This window comes from Phocoena sinus, chromosome 5 (assembly GCF_008692025.1).
Source record: "Phocoena sinus isolate mPhoSin1 chromosome 5, mPhoSin1.pri, whole genome shotgun sequence".
Lineage (NCBI taxonomy): Eukaryota > Metazoa > Chordata > Mammalia > Artiodactyla > Phocoenidae > Phocoena > Phocoena sinus.
The window spans coordinates 65,386,225-65,407,082 of NC_045767.1; the positions used below are offsets into that span (position 1 = coordinate 65,386,225).

Here is a 20,858-nt window from a genome sequence, read left to right on the forward strand (position 1 = left end):
TGCCACGCATCATGTGGGATCAGTTAAACATTATATAACTTAATATTTTGTTTAAAGTATTTTTATAGATTTCTAAATTGCGGAACTTCCCTTGTGGCCCAGTGGTCCCAATGCAGGGGGCATGGGTTCGATCTGTGGTTGGGGAACTAAGATCCCACCTGCTGCGTGGTGTGGCCAAAAAAAATAAAAGATTTCTAAATCAGGATGCTTAATTCCACTGGGATATTAGAGTAGCCGGCTTTGTATATCCTATTTCTGTGATATTTTGTACTTTTGTCCTTTTTTGAGTGGTTTAAGTCAGCTTCAAGGTGATATATCTGGGCAGCTCTTGATGTGCATGTGCCTTTAAACATTCTCTGTACAATTACCCAAATACAAAATGAAGTTAGAGTAAGTAAGTAATTAAGAAAGATTTCATCTTGTTAATAGTGATAATGAATGGTAGAACAAGAATTAACATTTAAGGACTAAATTTGGAATTTTATGCTTTGATTATTGTCTTAAAAGAATATTGTCCATTCTAAAGATTTTAAAACTTTTGGTTGAAAATAAGTTGTGCACACTCTTAGGAAATTTAGTCTAGAAAAATAATTTCTATTTTCCCAGCCCTGTTTCAGAATTAGAAATTTCCATTACACAGGACTGCCTTGGCAGTCCAGTGGTTAAGACTCCATGTTTCCAATCCAGGGGGTACAGGTTTGATCACTGGTCGGGGAACTAAGATCCCATGTGCCATGCAGTGCAGCCAAAAAAAAAAAAAAAAATTTCCAATTTATATAACTATGTAGTGGTTTAAAAAGTTTTTAAAATTTTATTTTCTTTTCAATGCTAGTTTAGCATTTCACCTAATTTTAAAACATCATAACCAAAGTTTTTCCTATTTCTGTAGCTTCTCTAAAAGGATGAGTTGATCAATAAAATTTTTTATTCTGATAGCTTTGTTTTTTTAAACACAACTTTAAAAAATGCTTTTTGAGGTGTGATTTATCTTAAACTGCACACATTAAAAATGCACAATTTGAGGGCTTCCCTGGTGGCGCAGTGGTTGAGAGTCCGCCTGCCGATGCAGGGGACACGGGTTCGTGCCCCGGTCCGGGAAGATCCCACATGCCGCGGAGCGGCTGGGCCCGTGAGCCATGGCTGCTGAGCCTGCACGTCCGGAGCCTGTGCTCCACAACGGGAGAGGCCACAACAGTGAGAGGCCTGCATACCGCAAAAAAAAAAAAAAATGCACAATTTGATAAATGCACAGATACCTCCATGAAGCTATCACAAATCAAGATAGCGAACATAACCAACATATACAAAAGTTTCCTAGTGAGTGTCCCTTTGTAAGTGCTCCTTCCCACCCTTCCTGCTCCCCCATTCCCCAGCAACCACTGATCTGCTGTCACTATAGATTATTTTGCATTTTCTGGAATTTAATATAAATGACAATTCTGATAGCATTTTAGATTAAGAATCATTTGTATTGTAATTTTTCTCTAGTAGATAAAATATAGACATGTTTGTGATACTGGTTTAATTATATTGGTTTAGAACAGCCTTTCTCAATTCGCTTTAAGCTGTAATGCACTGAAGTAGTATTTCTCAAAAATTAGTTTGCATCAGAATCACTTGGAGTATCTGTTAAGCCACCCCAGAGTTTCTGATTCAGTAGGTCTGGGACAGGGCTAAGAATTTTCATTTTGTAGAAGTTCCCAAGTGATGTTGCTGCTACCGGTTGAAGAAAGCGCATTCCTTAAGACATTTGTTGTTGATAATAAATTAAGTTTCTTCCTAAGCATCCAGGATGGTACTATTTATATACTATCCTTGGGGAAATTGAGAAAATACTTAGTAATTTTCTCTGTTCTGTGGTTAAAATGAGGAATCCAGTTCAAAAAGACTGCCTAATTTGTGTGGTGAAAATGGGCATGTTCTTTAGTAATCTTCAACATTTAGCAGAAGCAAGAAGAACTACAATTCTGCAGCCTGTGGAAGGAAACCACATTCACAAAAAGATACACAAAATGAAAAGGCAGAGGACTTTGTACCAGATGAAGGAACAAGATAAAACCCCAGAAAAACAACTAAATGAAGTGGAGATAGGCAATTCCAGAAAAAGAATTCAGAGTAATGAGAGTGAAGATGATCCAGGACCTCATAAAGAATGGAGGCAAAGATCGAGAAGATGCAAGAAATGTTTAACAAAGACCTAGAAGAATTAAAGAACAAACAAACAGAAATGAACAACACAGTAACTGAAATGAAAACTACATTAGAAGGAATCAATAGCAGAATAACAGGCAGAAGAACAGATAAGTGACCTGGAAGACAGAATAGTGGAATTCACTGCTGCAGAACAGAATAAAGAAAAAAGAATGGAAAGAAATGAAGACAGCCTAAGAGACCTCTGGGACAACATTAAACACAACAGCATTCTGATCATACGGGTCCCAGAGGAGAAGAGAGAGAGAAAGGATCCGAGAAAGTATTTGAAGAGATTACGGTCGAAAACTTCCCTAACATGGGAAAGGAAATAGCCACCCAGTCCAGGAAACGCAGAGTCCCAAGCAGGATAAACCCAAGGAGAAACACACCAAGACACACAGTAATCAAATTGACAAAAATTAAAGGCAAAGAAAAATTATTAAAAGCAACAAGGGAAAAACCGCAAATAACATACAAGGGAACTCCCATAAGGTTAACAGCTGATTTCTCAGTAGAAACTCTACAAGCCAGAAGGGAGTGCCATGATATATTTAAAGTGATGAAAGGGAATAATCTACAACCAAGGTTACTCTACCCAGCAAGTATCTCATTCATATTGGACAGAGAAATCAGAAGCTTTACAGACAAGCAAAAGCTAAGAGAATTCAGCACCACTAAAGCAGCTCTGCAACAAATGCTAAAGGAACTTCTCTAAGTGGGAAACGCGAGTAGAAAAGGACCTACAAAAACAAACCCATGGTCTTCCCTGGTGGCGCAATGGTTGAGAGTCCACCTGCCGATGCAGGGGACACGGGTTCGTGACCCGGTCCGGGAAGATCCCACATGCCGTGGAGCGGCTAGGCTTGTGAGCCGTGGCCGCTAGGCCTGCGCACCCGCAGCCTGTGTTCTGCAACGGGAGAGGCCACAACAGTGAGAGGCCCACGTACTGCAAAGAAAAACAAAAAAAACACATAACAATCAACAGAATGGTAATAGGAACATACACATCGATAATTAGCTTAAACGTGAATGGATTAAATGCTCCAACCAAAAGACACAGACTTGCTGAATGGATACAAAAACAAGACCCAAATATATGCTGTCTATAAATAGAGACCCACTTCAGACCTAAGGACACATACAGACTGAAAGTAAGGGAATGGAAAAAGATGTTCCATGCAAATGGAAATCAAAAGAAAGCTGGAGTGGCAATACTCATATCAGGTAAAATAGACTTTAAAGTAAAGAATGTTACAAGAGATAAGGAAGGGCACTACATAACGATGAAGGGATCGATTCAAGAAGAATATTTAACAATTGTAAACATATATGCACCCAAAATAGGAGCACTTCAGTACATAAGGCAACCACTAACAGCTATAAAAGAGGAAATCAACAGTAGCGCAGTAATAGTGGGGGAATTTAACACCTCACTTTCACCAATGGAGAAATCATCGAAACAGAAAATTAATAAGGAAACACAATAGAAGCGGATAGATTTAATTGATATTTATATCAGTTAAATGACACAATAGACCAGATAGATTTAATTGATATTTATAGGACATTCCATCCAAAAGCAGCAGACTGTACTTTCTTCTCAAGTGCACACGGAACATTCTCCAGGATAGATCACATCTTGAGTCACAAATCAAGCCTCAGTAAATTTAAGAAAATTGAAATCATATCAAGCATCTTTTCTGACGACAATGCTATGAGATTAGAAATCATTTATAGGGGAAAAAAGTGTAAAAAACACAAACAAATGGAGGCTAAACAATATGTTACTAAATTACCAAGAGATCAGTAAAGACATCAAAGAGGAAATCAAAAAATACCTGGAGACAAATTACAATGAAAACACAACAATACAAAACCTGTGGGATGCAGCAAAAGCAGTTCTAAGAGGGAAGTTTATAGCAGTACAAGCCTACCTCAAGAGACAAGAAAAATCTCAAACAATCTAACCTTACATCTAAAGGAACTAGAGAAAGAAGAACAAAAAACCCAAAGTTAGCAGAAGGGAAGAAATCGTAAAGATCAGAGCAGAAATTAATGATATAGAAACAAAGAAAACATTAGCAAAGATCAATAAAACTAAAAGCTGGTTCTTTGAGAAGATAAACAAAATTGCTGAACCTTTAGCCAGACTCATCAAGAAAAAGAGGGAGAGGACTCAAATCAATAAAATTAGAAATGAAAAAGGAGAAGTTACAAGAGACACCGCAGAAATACAAAGCATCCTAAGAGACTACTACAAGCAACTCTATGCCAATAAAATGGACAACCTGGAAGAAATGGACAAATTCTTAGAAAGGTATCATCTTCCAAGACTGAACCAGGAATAAATAGAAAATATGAACAGAACAATCACAAGTAATGAAATTGTGATTAAAAATCTTCCAGCAGGGCTTCCCTAGTGGAGCAGTGGTTGAGAGTCCACCTGCCAGTGCTGGGGACACGGGTTCATGCCCCGGTCTGGGAAGATCCCACATGCTGCGGAGTCGCTGGGCCTGTGAGCCATGTTCGCTGAGCCTGCCTGTCTGGAGCCTGTGCTCGGCAACGGGAGAGGCCACAGCAGTGAGAGGTCCGCGTACCGCAAAAAAAAAAAAAAAAAAAAAATATTCCAACAAAAGTCTATGACCAGATGGCTTCACAGGTGAATTCTATCAAACATTTAGAGCAGAGCCAACACCCATCCTTCTCAAACCTGCCAAAACGTTGCCGAGGAAGGAACACACCCAAACTCATTCTATGAGGCCACCATCACCCTGATACCAAAACCAGACAAAGATACTACAAAAAAAGAAAATTACAGACCAATATCACTGATGAACATAGATGCAGAAATCCTCAACAAAATACTAGCAAACAGAATCCAACAACACATTAAAAGGATCATACACCATGATCAAGTGGGATTTATCCCAGGGATGCAAGGATTCTTCAATATATGCAAATCAATCAATGTGATACACCATATTAACAAATTGAAGAATAAAACCATATGATCTAATCTTCAACTTTTAAAATAGTTCACTACTATGCTATTTCACTATTCAGAAATATTTGTATATTAAGTGGTCAAGTAATTTTTTAACAGAAATGCTAAGAGTCCTTTTTGGTTAGGTAGATACCATTTTCTAGATAAATATTTGCTTTATAAACACATTTAGAGGCATGAATATTATGTATATGAAGCAAAAAATTTTCCCTTTTCAGAATGATTTTTTAATTTTCTTTCATTTTTTATTGAAGTATATAGGTGCTGTACAATATTATATAAGTTACAGGTGTACAATTTTATGTTAATTACAGGTATACAGTATTATAAGTTACAGGTGTACAATATAGTGATACACAATTTTTAAAGGTTATATTCCATTTATACTTATAAAATAATATTTATTATTATTATAAAGTATTGGCTGTATTTCCCATGTTGTACAGTATATCCTTGTAGCTTATTTTATAGTTGATAATTTGTACCTCTTACAGCCCATCCCTATATTGCCTCTCCCTCCTTCTTTCTCCCCACTGCTCACCACTAGTTTGTTGTCTTTGTCTGTGAGTCTGCTTCTTTTTTGTTGTATTCTCTAGTTTTATTTTTTAGATTTCATATTTAAGTGCTATCATACATAGTATTTGTCTTTCTTTATCTGACATATCACTTAGCATAATGCCCTCCAAGTAATTTTATGCTTTCTTGAAAATAAAGGATATTTGCTTGATGGTATCTTGTTTTTAGAATTGCACAGAAAGGAAGTTTCACATGTTACTTTATCACTTTATTTTTAGTTTGTGTCTATAGAAATGGATAGAAAGTAAGTCAGTAGATAAAGCTGACCAGAAGGATATGTCAACAACACGGGCAATACGAAAAAAACTAAGCCAATTAAGGGCAATTTGAGGTGTCTTAAGAAATAGAATGACTCATTTGTTGTAAAAAAAAAGGTAGGCAGATATATAATTACAAATTTCTAAGACTTAATTATATGATTAAGATAAAAATCTAGATTATTTTTAGCTTCAGTAGTTTCCATGTTTTATTCAGAAAACCTCTATTTTGGTTTGTCATGCCAAGTGTTCTTAACTAGGATATCTTCCTATTTTGAATTTCAGGGCAGCAGCAATGACTCTCCGCACGGTATTATTGTCATTGCAAGCACTACTGGCAGCTGCAGAACCAGATGATCCACAGGATGCAGTAGTAGCAAATCAGGTAAGGTAGCTGCTTTTGAACGACTTTCTTGTACTTACCTATGAGTGTTTACTTTAGTGGTTTGCAGTGGTCAGAACAGAAGCATACGTCTATTGAAAGTAAATTTGGAAATGGTTTCCTTTCTTGCTGTGAGATTATTGTATCAGATGTAATAGTGAAAACCTAATTTTGTGATTTTTTTTTTTAACACAGTAGTTTGTTTATATGGTAGATGCTTTTTTCCTAACATATTATGAAGTTTTCAGAAACACAATGTTGAAAGAATTACACAGTGAATACCCACATATCTACCTACCATCTTGATTCTATGATTAACATTTTACTTTATGTGCTTTATCATGTGTGTATCCATTTATCTGTCTCTTAATTCAGTGATGATCCTTCCCTCATGATAATGTTAATCAGCTCCAACTGTGGCAGTGAGTAGTTGCATGGTGAAGGTTATCAAAAACCTTGTAATTGCCAAAAGGAATAAATATTTTTCAGTTGTGATCTTTGATTTCCAAGGCAGAGGTTAGCAAATTACTGCCAGACTGACTGTTTATGTAAATAATGTTTTATTGGAACATAGCCACCCTCATTTGTTTACAGCTACAAGTGGCAGAATTGAATAATTATGACAGAGACAGTATTGTCTGAAAGCCTGAATAATTATTTTCTGGTCCTTTAAGAAAGTTTGCCAACCCATACTCTAAACCAGTGGTTCCCAACCATTTTGTAACCAGGGACTGGTTTCGTTGAAGACAATTTTTCTTCGGACCGGTGGTGGAGGGTGGGGGGTGGGGTGGAGATGGTTCAGGCGGTGATGCGAGCGATGGGGAGCGGCAGGTGCAGCTTTGCTCGCTCGCTGCTCACCTCCTGCTGCGTGGACCGGTTCCTAACAGGCCGAGGATCGGTACTGGTCCTCAGCCTGGGGGTTGGGGACCCCTGCTCTAAACCAGTAGGATTTATTGAGCCTCGTGTGTTTTTTTAATTTTTTTGTGGTATGCGGGCCTCTCACCTTTGTGGCCTCTCCCGTTGTGGAGCACAGGCTCCGGTCGCGCAGGCTCAGCAGCCATGGCTCACGGGCCCAGCTGCTCCGTGGCATGTGGGATCTTCCCGGACCGGGGCACGAGCCCATGTGCTCTGCATCGGCAGGCAGACTCTAAACCACTGCACCACCAGGGAATCCCTGTTATTTTTGTTTTTTAACCCAGAAATTTTTTCTTCTCTTGACTTCTGAGATACTGTTCTCTTTTCCTATCTTCGTAGTTGTGGTTGTTCCCTCCTACTTCCTACAGTTGTTTCTCTTCTTTCTCCACTCTGCCGCCCTGCGTTTTTGTTTTTTTTCTTGTCCACACTGCATGGCTTGCGGGATCTTAGTTCCCCAACCAGGGATTGAACCCATGCCCCCTGCAGTGGAAGTGTGGAGTCCTAATTACTGGACCACCAAGGAATTACCTCTTCTCCCTTTTATTTTTTATTTATTTATTTTTTTTGTGGTACGCGGGCCTCTCACTGTTGCGGCCTCTCCCGTTGCAGAGCACAGGCTCCGGACGCGCAGGCCCAGCGGCCATGGGTCACGGGCCCAGCCGCTCCGCGGCATGTGGGATCTTCCCGGACTGGGGCACGAACCCGCGTCCCCTGCATCGGTAGGCGGACTCTCAACCACTGCGCCACCAGGGAAGCCCCTCTCCTCCCTTTTAAATATACTTTCTCAGTTCTTACACTGTTTCTTTCACTTTCCATTTTACACGCTCACTTGGATGATCATATCCATGCTGATATTACCACCTGTATGTTGATAACGATATTCAGGCTTGACCTCTGTCCTGAGCCCAAGAGCCTGTTTGCAAGTGGAGAGCTCTATATGAATATTCCATGGGTACCTTAGTACAGCATTCCCAAAACTGAATGCAGAATCTTAAACCTGTGAACCTGTTCATCGTTCTGTAATATAATCAGCTTATTTATATATCCCAGTCACAGGCTTGGAGTACTTCTCTATGTCTCTTTCTCTCTCGTATCCCAGTATCTCTCTGTCGTAATACTTCTCTGATTACTTAATTCACATGTTTAAAAATTTCTCATTTTACTGCTCTGATGGAGCTCCCTACCTCAGCCTCTTCTTTCCCTCATATTCTACACTGATAGCAGTTAGCTTTATAAAGTGTAAATCTTATTTCACTTTACTGTTAAAAACCTATTAGTAGGGCTTCCCTGGTGGCGCAGTAGTTGAGAATCCGCCTGCCGATGCAGGGGACACGGGTTCGTGCCCCCGTCCGGGAAGATCCCACATGCCGCAGAGCGGCTGGGCCCGTGAGCCATGGCTGCTGAGCCTGCGCGTCTGGAGCCTGTGCTCCGCAACGGGAGAGGCCACAACAGTGAGAGGCCCGCGTACCGCAAAAAAAAAACCGATTAGTAGCTTTACTGTCACCTACTTGATAAGTCCAAATTGTTTAGTTTGAAGAGTTCCTCCATGATTTGAACTGTCTATAAATCCAGTTTCATCTCCTAAATTCTTACTGTTCTTCAAACTCACGCTGTTCAAGATGGTGTCATTCCTACATGTCATTTCACCCAGTCTGCCATTTTCTCTCTGCCTAAGAAAACATTTCCTCTTAGAAACTTCTTCCTTTCCTTTGAAAAGTTCGTCACTCCTTATGTTGTATATATCCTTGTTAATGTGTTCTTCTATTATTTGCCTTAGAGTGCTTAGAATTATGGTTTAACGTGTTAGATATGTGCTATTGGTTCATTTTCGATAGTCAGAAACATGGCTTGAGTTCCAGCTTTGATTTCCTGTTGAGTTCTGAGCCTCAAAGGTTGAGGTTGGACTCAGTTTTCTTCTAACTCTGTTCAGTAGTTTGACTTATTTTCTTTTAATAATGGTAGAAACTAGATTTATCATTTTAATGTATAGAAATATTTAATGTGTATAAAACATCTTAAGAAATATTAAAGTGAATTTAATATTTTTAATTTATACTTGGCTTTATTAATTAATGGTAGTCCCAGAATATTTGAGAATAAATTTACTTCTTTCCAATGCATATGGAAAATCTTACCTTTTGAAAAGTACTCTATGGTGAGTTCATAGTCATCTCAAAACATGTGCTGTAAGTTAGGACTTTGCACATGGGGTTTTCTTAAATCCCTGTACACTAATACAGTTCTAGCAAAACAGCAAAGTCAAGTTGTATTCTAGCCTGAGCTATGATTGATACAGAAGTTGGTTACATTTATTAATGTGCACATAATTTTAGAAGCTAGTAATTCTGTTTATCTCTGTAATGTTTGCCACTGCACAGTGTTTAGAGACAACTCTAATAACTCCATTTAGTATTAGTTTTCTGCTACTTTGTTGAAATTGGGGATTAAAGTTGATAAACGTTACTTTTGTTTTTCTTTCCTCAGTGCAACTTGTGAATCACAGCTTCAGGTTAAACAGTCTTTTCTTGAGTGACATAGTGTGTTTGCAGTGGAAAGTGAATCAGTCACATTTTAAAAATTGAATCTACATTTATTTACATTTTACTTAGAAAAATCAGGTTTTTAGGCAATTAGGACATGAGTTAACTATATTGAATATTATAACTGCATTGTCATGCTAATCAATTTTTTTCCCCCATATAGTACAAACAAAATCCCGAAATGTTCAAACAGACAGCTCGACTTTGGGCACATGTGTATGCTGGAGCACCAGTTTCTAGTCCAGAATACACCAAAAAAATAGAAAACCTATGTGCTATGGGCTTTGATAGGGTAAGTACATAAAAGCATGTTGATTTTTACTTATTCATTAAATTATTGCTGCAAATCCTTGGCTGACAAAAGTGGCTCAAAAAAATACCCTAAATCTAATTTTGATAAGCAAACTTTGTTATTAAAACCAGTGATCTTTCTTTTTTTCTTTTTTTTTGGCTGATTCCAGTCATTGGTTTTAGAAGCTTCTTTTTATGAAGTGCAAGGTAACTTAAAAATGAGAAAACAAGGTGTGGTTTCTTAATATAAAGACAGTGGGTGATGCAGTATTTTAAAAATATTTCCTTGAGATTTTATTTATTTATTTTGTCCCCTTTTCTTTTCTACAGAATGCAGTAATAGTGGCCTTGTCTTCAAAATCTTGGGATGTAGAGACTGCAACAGAATTGCTTCTGAGTAACTGAGACATAGAGCTGCTGATATAGTCAAGCTTGCCCCTTCTTGAGGAGCATCAACATCTGTTATTTTTAGGATTCTGCGTAGATTTCTTTTAAACTGGCATTCTTGCCTAATGATGTTATCTAGGCACCATTGGAGACTGAAAAAAATCTCTGCTCTGTAAATAAAGCTAATTAAACGTCTCTGTAAATTTAAAAAGGGGAAATACTTTAATTTTTTTCTTACTTAATAGTGTAAAAATTCTTTGAGCTAAGCTAAAACCATGGAAAAAACATGCTACTTTAGTGTTTAGCAGTGTACCAAGACTAGCAAGAGTTTGCTTCAGGATTTTGTTGAATAATTAAGATAATATTTTGAGTGTGTCAGGGCCATTCAAATCGTTGGTGTTGCATCACAGCTACCTTAACTGTTTTTAACATGGATCCTCTGTGCCTGTGAATTTACTTGCATGCTTGTACTTGACTTCTTAGGATGGGTAGCTGAAAAGACCACCATTTTAAGCATTTGAGAATTCTTAAATATGAGATTATTCAGAATTGAAGATGGTGACCTATTCAGAGCCTTTTTGTCCTTGTCAGCAGACTGGGACACCATATCTGTTTTTCCCCTCTTACCACACACAGCTAATATTCTAATAGTAAATTTCTCTCTTTGGTGGGGAAATGTGCTGAGGGACAGTATCCCTTGCTCCATTTTTAGGTTGTCCATTTGGAATGTTTTGTCACAATTCTTCACTCTTAGAACTTTCATATATAAGTAATAATGTAAAAACGGAGCTGCCAGTTTCGTTTCTCTTGCAAAAACAGTAAAAACTTGATGTTGCAGTATTCCCAGATTTAATGAAAGAACCCAGCTTAATTTTTCAGTGAATTTAACATCTTTCTATTTTTAAACTGATGAATTTTTTCTTTGACAACTTGCAAGGGTGAAGTCAACTGTTAGCAGTTTTTTAAGCCTAATTTTGGCTTTATAAGAGGTTGCTTTATCAGATCCTTTAAAGGCACTCTTGTGTGCATTTCCCCCAATTGACACATGAAAGCTGTGTTGGTGTTTTACTGTACATACTTCAGATGCACATAGGAATAGAAGTGTGTTATAAATCTAGCTTTCTTTATGATGTTTCTGATAATATGAGAATTGAAAACTTTACCTTCTCTTGTACATAGTCAGACTTTCTATACGTATTAAACTTACATTTCATTCTAAGTTCAAAAGTTTGAAAATTATTAGTTTTGCAAGCTCAAACACTAATGTGACCATTTTATGAAGGGTGAAATGGATTTGTGTAGGCTGTTCTATACATAGAAACACAGTTATTATTACATATTCAGGACCAATGCAAAAATAACAAAAATGTAATGGAATCAGAGTGAATTAAAGTAAGGCTGTATACTGAAAGTCATATTATAAAAGGTTTGCTTTCTTCAAGTGTTACTTATCCTAAATTTTAATGGTTAAGTGTTTGGAAAATAGTTTTGAACCATAAATTCAGCATAATTTCATTTGACTTCTCAATAATCTTAGAAGCAATAAAAGAACCATTATTAAATATATTGTAATGTTAAGATGTGGAGGTTCTTCCAACAACTTGTAAGGCTTTCCTAATCAATAGTAAACTCTTGTAGTTGATTTTATTGCATACTAAACACAAGTTGCTGTTTTTTTCCCCTATATGTTTGCTTAAGTATAAATTTCTTTATACAATCACTTCCTTTTGTTGTAGTTTAGTTACTTTCTAAAGATGCCAAAGGAAACAAGATTTTTCTTTATTTATTTTAAATAGCTAAAACCATGTACTTTTCTTTATATTTTTGAAGTAAGGTTGGAATTGTGTGAAAATGTGGACAGTTTTGTTCCATTGTTGGTTAGAGTTAATTTTTTTTTTTTAGTGGCGGGTGACTTGGTAATATTAGTAATATTTGGATTATTTTAAATATCAGACACCTCTACCCAGTTTACTATTTGCCTATTTTATCAGGGTATATTTAATTGTCCTGTGGTTTGACAAATGAGAGAGAAAGAACTGAGAATTTACTAAGGGTCAAGCATTATATACTTTGCTCTTGGAGGCAGCTATACCTTGCCTATGACTTTTATGCACATTAGCCCCTTAGGGTTTACTCATCTAACTACAGTTCAACATCCCCAATGCCCAGGAAATTGAAAAGTACAATATTTTGTAAGAGAGGTTCTTCATAATGAATTTTTCATTTCTAAAATTTACCTCATTTACATTTAATGTGATAATCTCTTTCTTTTTCTGGTACATTTCCTACTGTCGCCTTCTGTTGTTTTGTTTGTTTGTTTTTGTTTTTTTCCTATTTTTCTACAGGTAGATTTATTTCCCAAACACAGAAATAAAGACAGTTGCTCTTTTCTGTGGTCTTATGTATGTTCGGAAAAAGAATATTAAAAGTGCAGGTCTAGGGAAGAGGTACCCTGATGGAAATTATTTTTATTCTCAATTATTTGTGATTTGTCAGTTGTGAAGACCTCAAAAATTATGGTAAAAAATATAAATAGTTTTATCCCATTTAGGGCAGACAGATTTGCTACAAGTCACTGATACTCCTATAGACTTTTACTGTAATCAGGTCTGTTTCCTGAGTATGTGCCTGACCTTTAAAAGAACAAATAATTAGTTATGTAGTATTTCAGTACAGATGACTAAATGAATGAGTAGCAATTTGTGACCCAAATAAGTATATGGTAAGATATATAAATATTTGAGAAACTGGTACTAAATCAGATGCTCTGTGTTGGCTCCCCCAAATGTTTGGAATTGTGACTATGATTTACTTAAACACATAACACGTTCAAGTATATATATGTGTGTTTGTATTCTGACGATTTTGCTTTTGAGGAGAGTTAGCTATGGAATGAAAGACATAATTTTTCTTTTTTTGGGAAGTATTTCACGTTTGTGATTGCTGGTGGTGCTTAAACTATGCAAAATAATTTTAAAGTATAAGAAAAAATTGGCAGATAAAATGGATATTGCTTATTTATGTACTACAGAATGCAGCATATCGTATTACTGCTGCTTTGTAAGTTTATCAATGTGAAAAGCAGTTCTTGGCTCTAAGTGTATGCCTGATTTGAGCTTTTAAAACTCTACAATAGGGGTATAATAATGTTCCACGATCCTTGTTAGCACAGGAAACAAAAACTTTTTTTTTTTTTTTGGTGTTTTAAAGATGGATTTGGGCTTGGAAGAGTTGGAGCCAGGTATACTCTTGAACCTAGATGGAAACAATGTTTGGATAGGAAAAGGAAGCTGTTTACAGTTTACTTGATTTCATGGAGTTTTACAAAATGATGTTGTATTTAATCACTTTTTCTAGTTCAAGAAATTTCAATTCCAGGGTAAAAACCATTGATTTTAAAAATTTGCATTTCCATTCTTTTAGTACCAGTTAAAAATAAATGCTTAACATCAGCTATTTGCTATCACTTGGGGAAGAAGGTAACTTGAAGTATTTACTGATAAATAGCCTTTCTTCAAGTGTGACTTTTCTGCCGTGTCTACATATTATGTCACATGTTCTGTTTGCACTGTTGCAATATGGATCAAAAATCTTGTGGCATAAGGGTAGGGGAATGTCAGTATCTCACTTGTCTCATTTGTTCTGTTACTGCTCTGTTGGACTGATCTACCCTCATAAACCTGTGATCATCACCTAAATGTAAGTTGTGAATGTGTCACCTTTTGCTTGGTTATTTCAACCAAGCATTGAATATATACATGTATATGTATATATTCAATGCTGCTGTATATAATCAGGTGTGGCACAGTTTATTGGTTTGGTCCTAGGGGGTGAGTGGATTCATATCATTTGCACTGTGCTGTTTAATGATCCTTGTGTGCTTGCTGTTACCTACTTTTTACAGGCATCATAATAAAAGCTAGACTATTTCTTTGGGGGGAAAGAGACTTATTTAATGTAATTTAAAGACTTTTCCAATAGAAAATGAAATACTATTGAAAATAATATCTATTTTTTAGCTTTCAGCAATTGATGGTGCTTTGTTGTGGTGTCTGCTGGAAGTCTACTGCCATTATAGGGATTTTCATTAACTTCACTGAGGAAGAATCTTGCTTGTTAGCTTCTCTAGATCTCTATTCTAAACAATCTGTTAGTGATGATAAATTCTATAGGGTGATCTATTCTGAGCCGTTAACTTCCTGTAAGGGGAAAATTGGGTGGGTTACCAGAAAGACTATTGAAGCAGGGTGGGCTGGGGGTGGAGGGTTGGGTATTTGTCTTGAGAATTAAAAACTACGAAACACTTTTGTACACAACTGATTTTTTAAAAAATAAACACATTTTTAAAGATGTTGAATTTTTTTTCCCCCTTACTGGGAATTCTTAAAAATAAATGCATGCATGTTTTCCCCTGAAAATGGTTTATATCTTCTTTCTAGGTGCTCATCAATAGACAGGTAGTTAAGCCTCCACATTGCTTTAAACAAGAAAAACAACCAGGTAGATATTTCTACTAGGCAAGTTTTACAGTAATGAGTATACGTTGATAAATGCAATAAATTATATTAGTGCTTTGAATTTTAAAATAGGTTGAAATTCTAATTAAAACTATTTGAAAATATAACACTATTTGGCTAGAATCTAATCCAAAATTTAGAGTAATCCAGAGGTAGTTGATACTGAAAGTAATATTTATTTTCATGTAAGCACACAAATCTTTCTGGAAAGGGTGCCTATGCAGTGGCAAGGACTCTGAATTGTTTCAGCAAGTTCTGGGTTATACTGGATAACTTCTGCCACTATTGATACTGATAATTAGAAGAGGCTATGTTGGTTAGGGTTTGTATTATTTCATATGGCAAACTGATTGTTAACTTTGTGTCTCTAGGGCATTTATTACCAGCTTTCAGCAGGCTTATGAATTACTGTAGCCTGGAGATGGAATTGCTTCTCACTGGAATACCAGTATGAAGGGCTCTTTTCATGGAGCAAGCTATATCCTTACATACTAAAAATCAAGGATAACAAATGGAATTCGAGAGAGCCCTCATGCTAATCCTTAGCACAGGATGGTCAAATTGAAATGATAGTAAACACTTGGTATGTGTTTTGTTTCATTCATCAAAGAATTAACATGAATTCTCTAAAGTTTTTAGGAGTATCTCCTACAGTAATATACTATCTACTCAAGTATTCATATTGTAATGTTCATTTCTCCTCATTGAATTTCAGTAAAAGTATATTAAAGCACAACTTTATAAATCAACTTAATCTTTTATCATAAATTACTTTTTAATAGGATGTTGACCAAAGTCAAGAAGGGCAAACTGTTTTAAATATTCAGTTTACAATACTTGATACTTGTAGAGGCTTTTTTCAAGATACACAGATAAAACAAGGCAAACACTAAACGGGGCAAAATTTCAGAAACTCAGAGTGTTTCATACTTAGTTAATATACCTAGTACTCTGTTTCTCCCTTACAGTGTAAATGCTTAGCTACATGTACAGAATATACCTAATTTTTATTTAAGAGCAACAAATAGTGACTTTTATCTCCTACACAGCTAACATTCAGCTCTCTAGTTACTGTATTCCTCAGCTCTTCATCTTTAGTATGTGAAAAATATATATTCCTTTGCTATATACATTCATTATTATTTGTATTATATTGATAGATGAATGTCCTCCTGTCCTAAGTAGTACTGAGGAACAGGATTAATGACGTTCCAGTGGTATCTCCTAACCATATTCATAGAATTACAGAATTTTAAGGAAAAGGAGACCTTCCAGTCTCCTTTTTTAAAATAGATCAATTAAAATAAGTTGGATACCTAGAGTCACAGGTTATTTGGGGGGACAATCCCTTAATATTGTTATTTATATGTGCCTACTAAACCTGGTAGCTTTTTGAGACCTAAAATGCTATTCTTGTTTTCCTTAAAAATAGGAAATGTGGAGGGATCCTTTGCAAGCATGAAAAGGAAAACCAGTTCAGGTGAGAGTGAGGTCTTCATTCCAAGGGAAGTATATCCAAACCACTCCTCATGGTATGAATTGAATAGAATGTTTTGATGAACTAAGTTCAACTGTAGGGTTTCATGACTTCTACTGAAGTTGCTTTACATGCACCAGACACACTTTTTTTCTGATATTTGGAAGAATAGAATAAATAGCATTGTTCTTGGTTTATGCAACCCATAGAAAAAGATCTTTTAAACTGCAAAATCTAATTGGCCCTAAATATCATTGTATTTCATTACAGATACTTTAGTTCTTAATTGCATAATGTCATACTTCTGTGTATATGAGGAGAAGAGGTAGTTCATCTTTGGTTAGTCAAGATGTCATGACCTGGAGGTAAAACAAAGGCAAAATTTTAATAAGGAAACAAATTCAGGATAATAGTCTGCTGAGGTGATTATTAGCATGGTTGATTTTCTTCATTAAAAAAAATTATTTTTCCAAATAATAAATGTGTATTTTTAAAATTTATTTATTTATTTTTGGTTGCATTGGGTCTTCTTTGCTGCGCGCGGGCTTTCTTTAGTTGCGGCCAGTGGGGGTTGCTCTTTGTTGCAGTGCGTGGGCTTCTCATTGCGGTGGCTTCTCTTGTTGCGGAGCATGGGCTCTAGGCATGTGGGCTTCAGTAGTTGTGGCGCTCTGGCTCTAGAGCACAGGCTCAGTAATTGTGGTACATGGGCTTAGTTGCCCCACGGCATGTGGGATCCTCCAGGACCCGGGCTCAAACCCGTGTCCCCTGCTTTGGCAGGCGGTTTCTTAACCACTGTGCCACCAGGGAAGTCCCATAAATGTGTATTTTTAAAAATTAGTAGTGGCGAAGAGTCCACAGTGGAAAATGTGTGATCCTCTTCCTACCTCTACTACTAATCCATAGAGACAGTAGCTTCTGAATATCTCTGATTTTTGTTTTTGAGTTGTCTCCAGGTCATTAAGCAATACGCTTATTCCTCTTTAAGTAACTCTAGGCTTTGTAACAGTAAGTTAGTTACACTTCTCTTCCATCAGTTATACCTAGTATCTCTTCATTCCCTATTTTTATCCCTAACCTTTATCTTCACTTAGTAATGGAATTTAGGTTGAGGGAGGGCTGTTGCATACACAAAAGCATTGAGAAAGTAGTGTGACTTTGGCTGCAGTGCATGTACAGGTAAGGAGCATTTACTCACTGAAACAATTTCTGTTGGAACTGAGGTAGAGGTAAGATTCAAAAGTAAACTGAAAGAAGGAGACTGTGATACCTAGATTGGGGTAGTAATTAAAAGATGAAGAGAGAGGGAGAGATTATGATAGGAAGAAAGAAAGGCAAGATGTAGTAAAAGATCAAGGTTGTGAAAAAAAAAAAATCAAGGTTGTGAACCTTGATCACACCCTCACTCCCTTGGAAGGGAGGGTAGGAGGGGAAAAGAGTGCCTGGGTGGGAAGACATGCATGTAGGGAGTGTAGTCAAAGACCTTGGCCCTAAATGGTAATCCTTTTAATTGGTTCAAGTTGACAGTCCTACATTCTAGCCCCAACCCTTTCAACTCGATTCAGTAGATTGATATTCTCTTCACTGGGCCTTTGAGTAAACAACTTCTCTTCTCAAGGATACCTCCTTATACTGTTTATTACTTTCTACAGGTCTTAGTTTTTTTTTTTTTTTTTTTTTTTGGCACTATCTAGCCATTCTTTCCTCCATATCTCTTTTCGTTAAACTATTCATGCTTTTATTTCCTTTTCCTACTCCACTTATCACATTTACAAAATGCTGCCTTCTGAATAGTCTGCATCTTTTCTTAACTCTCACAATTTGGGCCTGGCCTTCTAAATTTGTTCTGAAAATCCTACAGCCCTTCCAAATTACAGATACAAAAAAATGAGGCCCTGACTTGCCCAGAGATAAGAAGACATTGTCAGACTGAGAACTTGGGTTTTCTATCCACTATATCTCTTGCTTTACTTTTATTTTTAAAAGTTTTAGTGGTAAAAATGTGCTAATTTCAGGAACCTTAGACTCAAAAAACTTTTAACTCTACATCCTAGAGTTTACTTAAGTATTTTGGAGTATTCTCTCCTTGCTGTGCTGTTTTTACACAATTAATAGTTTATAATTGTCAATATTTGACTTTTTAAAACTGATAATCACAGTTCTTTAAAAACTCTTGGGAATTCCCTGGCAGTCCAGTGGTTGGTTAGGACTCGGTGCTTTCACTGCTGGGGCCTGAGTTCAGTCCCTGGTCAGGGAACTAAGATCCTGCAAGCCACGCAGCACAGCCAAAATTAAGTAAAAAAAGAAAAAATTAAAAATTCTTTACATGAATATTTTAAATAGTTATAAATAGGTCTTTGAGTAGGGCTACCATATTTTACATATCAATTACCCTATTAGATGTGTGGATGGTTTCCTATTTTTCTCTATTAGAAATTATGCTGCCTGGACTTAACGTAATGGGTACCACTAATGTTTTAATACTAGCTGCCTCCTAAAACTCCACTGAAATGACATTTCTAAAGGTATAAATCTGTAGCGCCACAGAATGGAAGATGGAAAGTAGACTGAAGAGTAGAAACTGATTTGGCATAGTAGAGGAAGTTCAAACCTAAAAATTTGACTATGGAAGGAATGCTTATTTAGAAGCAAGCTGATTTACTTCTTAAGACTTAGAATAACCTAGAAATGGGAGAAAAAAGACACTGCTGAATGTAAGGGTGAGCTTTTGAGCTGGAAGTAGGGTTGATTGAAAGTCTATTCCTTTCTACCCAGTTAGGTAGGTAGATAGTTTACTACTGTCCTCTTACCATGGAATGAGAATTTCTGTCTTATGAATTTGAAACAAGTCTTCAGACTGAGAGATACCAGTCATAGATTGAAAATGAAGATAAGATAAAATTCTGTGTACTTGGATGGCATATTCCTAGTTTCTAGAATGGTGACAATTAGGTCTCAAGGGAAAAGGAGGGAGGATCCTTTTCTGTAGAAACTCAGTGGTCCTAGAAAAATACCTCAAAAGGGATTCGGACATTTGAAGATTTTCCAGTGAGAAAGTTGAGTCCCCACCAAGTGAGTTTCAAAGTATGAACAAACTCAAAAATCACTAGATTTTTGAAGATTGATCCAGCACTAATAACCGAGACCAAAACAGGATTGATAACAGAAAGAAGAAAACCTGAAAATGAATGTTTTCAAAGGTAAGAAATTTATGTATCTATGAAGAAGGTACAGAATGCTTTAAAGAATAGATTTTATAAATTAAATATAGCTCAAATTAAAAATTAGTTAAAACATTTGAAGTTCAAGGAGTATAAGAAAGATTAAAAAATCCAAAAGTATGGATTTTTTTAAAGAGGTCCACTCCAGATTGTCCAACATCTATTAGGAGTTTCTTAAAGGAAATGGAATAAAGCAAAGGATCAAGAAAATAATCAAGGATACTTGACACTCTTCACTTTGAAAGCACTCAGCACAATGAATGCAGTGAATGGGAAAAGACCCATAATAAGGCATATTTTGTTTCAGGACATTAGGAGAAATGAGAAAGTCTAAAAAACGGGATTGGACTATGGAGAGTGGGCCCCTAAAATGAAGTGGGAATAAGAATGGTATCAAGTTTCTCAGTAGTGCTATGGGAAGCAATGACTTCTAAGTTTTGAGTGAAAATTATTTCTAAGAGTTCTATTCCCAGCAGAGGTGCCAGTGTAGAATAAAGATACTTTCATATATTCCAAGCGTCAAAAGAATTTTTTTGTCTTCTCATTGTCCCTTTCTTGGTAAGTACTCGAATGACCTACTCCATCAAAATGGAGGAGTAAGCCATGCAAAAGAAAGATGAGATACAAACCAGAGCTTGTTATTTCTGGGATAAATGAAGAGAAATCCATAATGCCAGCTGTGTAGCAACATTGAGTAGCCATTTCAGTACATAGAGGACTAGAAAGATGAAATAGTTTGGGGTAAGATTAATAAAATGAAAGAAAGGAACTGATAGATGATCTGATGGTAGCCAATAAACAATAGTCACAGTACTCTTAATTAGTCTTTCAGTGCCTCACCCTTAACCATATGCAAAAAACTAAGATAAAAAATTTGAGAAATGCGTTCAACATGAAACCAAGATGAAAAAAAAATGGAGGAAACAATGTAGGGAACAGAAGAGTAGTTAAAAGTCTAGTTATTCTTAATTGACATTGAATTCTTTGCACCCATACAACACTAACAAGAAAAAAGGATCTTTAGGAAATAAGAACTTTAAAAAATTTTAAATGGTCATGGATGGGGCTTTCCTGGTGGCACAGTGGTTGAGAGTCTGCCTG

General features: G+C 36.4%; 1 protein-coding gene across 4 annotated transcripts in view; it reads left to right on the top strand.

The window, feature by feature from the left end:
* Nucleotides 1-12,266, top strand: part of UBE2K (ubiquitin conjugating enzyme E2 K) — a 79,572-nt gene extending 67,306 nt beyond the window's left edge. For all 4 annotated transcript variants that reach the window (XM_032632478.1, XM_032632480.1, XM_032632477.1 and 1 more), the window contains 3 exons: nucleotides 6,316-6,415; nucleotides 10,031-10,159; nucleotides 10,489-12,266. In XM_032632478.1, coding sequence (XP_032488369.1) covers nucleotides 6,316-6,415; nucleotides 10,031-10,159; nucleotides 10,489-10,563 — 304 coding nt within the window. In that variant the 3' untranslated portion in view covers nucleotides 10,564-12,266. The remainder of the gene's footprint in view (nucleotides 1-6,315; nucleotides 6,416-10,030; nucleotides 10,160-10,488) is intronic.
* The last annotated feature ends 8,592 nt before the right edge of the window (nucleotides 12,267-20,858 follow it).